General features: G+C 40.3%; 1 protein-coding gene across 1 annotated transcript; it reads left to right on the plus strand.

Annotated features, from left to right (window-relative positions):
* Positions 1–1657: 1657 nt before the first annotated feature.
* On the plus strand, positions 1658–2593 carry LOC310748593 (olfactory receptor 5V1-like; the record flags this gene model as incomplete). The annotated part of the gene is made up of 1 exon (XM_083584445.1): positions 1658–2593. One exon carries the CDS (start codon positions 1658–1660, stop codon positions 2591–2593), a length of 936 nt encoding a protein of 311 aa, XP_083440571.1.
* Positions 2594–2929: the final 336 nt, after the last annotated feature.

Raw genomic sequence — 2929 nt, forward strand, 5'->3', positions numbered from 1 at the left:
ATTTGCACAAGCCCTATTGTATGGGTGAGAGGGTGAGGCCCTCTTTATTATGCTGACCATTCCCAGTGCCTTTTTACTCAGGATTTCAATAAGGTTGTGCAGAACATTTAACATAAGTAAACCTTATTTCATCAAGAGAACAGTGGGGCAGAGGGATGACTGGTCCTGTCATCCAGTGACCCATGGAGCTCTGTAAGAATCTTAACCTGGGAATCTCACAGGGCAAAATGGCCCCAAACTCTTCAAAGTTTCTAAATGTCCTCACGGTACCTTTATCAACTTTCTTTTCAGTGAAAAATGTCCAAATAATGTGAATCATTAAACTTATACCAGTGGGAATAGTTTCTTGTTTTGTTTTTTTCTATACTTCCCTTGGTTCTCCACCACCAGACACTTATACACATGCTGCCACACTGGGGAGGCCCAACTAGAATGCTTGTAAATATATAAAAGCACACACTGAAAGATAATAGGACAGTTTGCAATCTTTGACTTACATCCATGAACTGCAACACAGAGAAAATATTCAGTAAGAACACCCCCTCCCCATTTGGGTATCCATGATTTAGACACAGTTTAAAGGATTATAGTTGGTAAGTCTTGCAGGTAACTCAGTCTTATATAAATGCCTCTCAATGCAAATTTGATGTTTAATGCCAAGGTGATACTAAATGTATTTCAGACTGTCTTTTCTAAGGATAAATTGAGTGTAAGAAGAGCCATGTCAAATCAGAGTACAGCACCATTGTAGTCTAGTATCCAGTTCTCACAGTGACCAGCCAGATACCTAAGGGCACCCCCCAAGCAGAAGCTGAGTGCAACAGCATTCTCCCAACTGGCATTCAACGGCACACATTGACTCTGACAGCAGAGGAAGAAAGATAGTCATTATAGTCATGGATAGCTTTAAACTTCATGAATTGTTCAGTTGTACAGAACTGGCATGGATATATCCCCCCACTCAGATTTACTGTTCATAAAAAAATGAGAGCTGGTGCATTTTGACTCTTTATTTTTCTGTGCTGTCACCATAGTCATTGCGGGGTGCACTCGTGGTGGTGTCTTAATCTCCTATTTGTTTGCAGGAAGGCATTTAGTTTTGGATCACCTGCATTGTGGGATGCCCTGGCAATCAGTAACAAGCAATGTTCAGAGATTGTTTAAAATATTCATGTTTGCTTCATCATTCCCTGAAGTGTGACTATCTATCATCTATCTATGTATCTATCAAGCCTGTTCAGTAGTGTTGCCTGTCCTAGAGAACATCCTCCCATCAGATGTCAAGAAAATAAACAACTATGTGACTTTTAGAAAACACATATGGAATTTTTCAATATCTGTTTTTTAATTGTGCTTTTAATATTTTGTTGGCAGCCGCCCAGAGTGTCTGCAGCAACCCAGTCACATGGGTGACAAGTTAATCATAATTATCTTCATATAAGAGAGTCATATCTTATAGAGGATTTAATGTTGTGCCCAAATTGGAAATACTCAGAGAGGAGCCTTAAGTTATGTATGGCTGATGTAAATCCATTGGAACAAGCATAAGTTTTAAATGTTTCTCTCTTTGTTCATTTAATTACCCCAGCTCCCCAAAAACCTAATAAATTATTTTTTCTCTTTCTATAGATAAAAATCATTTTAAGACGCTAATAAAATGGATGTCAGTAATGAAACAGCCCCATCTGAATTCATCCTTCTGACATTTTCAAACAGTTATGAATGGTGTTTCCTCCTTTCTGGATTTCTCCTCATCACTTACCTTTTCACACTGATAGGGAATATTCTCATCATCACTCTTGTCTCCATAGAACCAAGCCTTCAAACTCCCATGTACTTCTTCCTCTGTAACCTATCCCTCCTGGACATCTGCCAGACTACAACCACTATTCCACAGATAATAGTGCACCTGATTTCAGGAAGAAATGCCATCTCATATGAAAGATGCAAGGTGCAACTCTCTTTCTTCATCTTATTCATTGGTACTGAGACCCTTCTGTTGGCTGCCATGGCTTATGATCGTTATGTTGCCATCTGCAATCCTCTCCGCTATAATGTGGTCATGAATTACAGACTCTGTGCCCAACTGGTGTCAGCTTCTTGGTTCACAAGTTCACTCAACACCACCATTCACACCCTTATCACATTCCGCCTGCCCCTTTGTGGTATGAATAAGATCAAATACTTCTACTGTGACATCCCTCCTCTTGTAGCTATCTCCTGTGGGGACATCTCTAGCAGTACTATTGCCCTGCTGGCTACTAGTCCCATAGTGGGCTTTGGACCAGGTATGTGTGTCCTTCTTTCCTATAGTCACATCGTCTTGAGAGTTCTGAAAATGAATTCTTCAGATGGGATGAGGAAAGCCTTTTCAACTTGTGCTTCTCATCTCACTGTTGTGCTGCTCTTCTATGGTGGCTCTATCTTTCAATATATCAGACCCTTCTCCAGCTACTCACTGAACAAGGATAGAATGATTGCCCTCTTTAATAACATTCTCTCCCCTTTGTTGAACCCACTGATTTACACCCTCAGGAACAAAGATGTGAAGGGGGCATTACAGAAGAGAATGATGAAGAAAATGTTGTCCTGAAATAGACTGATGTCAATAAATCCTTGGATTTATCATGTAGTAGTGCTGGGAAATTGAATGTGGGGGCTTGGAACACTATAGTTAGGGCTTGAGATTTCAGTTTTTGTTTAAAGCCTAAGTGTTGTTCCAAATATTCCGTTTAATAGTATGCCAAAATCTTTCCTCCCCACCCTTCCCCCAAAAAGAGAAAGATGGTTACATTTTTTCTGTTCCATATACAGGGCACCTGAAAATTTGTTCATAATTTCAGCTTGAGGCTTTACCTCATGGTGGGTACTCCTGGCACTTTGCAAGGATGAAGGGTGCAGACCAGTGGTAAAATGCTCCGTAGACTGT

Source organism: Podarcis filfolensis (genome assembly GCF_964270895.1).
Source record: "Podarcis filfolensis genome assembly, chromosome: 13".
Lineage (NCBI taxonomy): Eukaryota > Metazoa > Chordata > Lepidosauria > Squamata > Lacertidae > Podarcis > Podarcis filfolensis.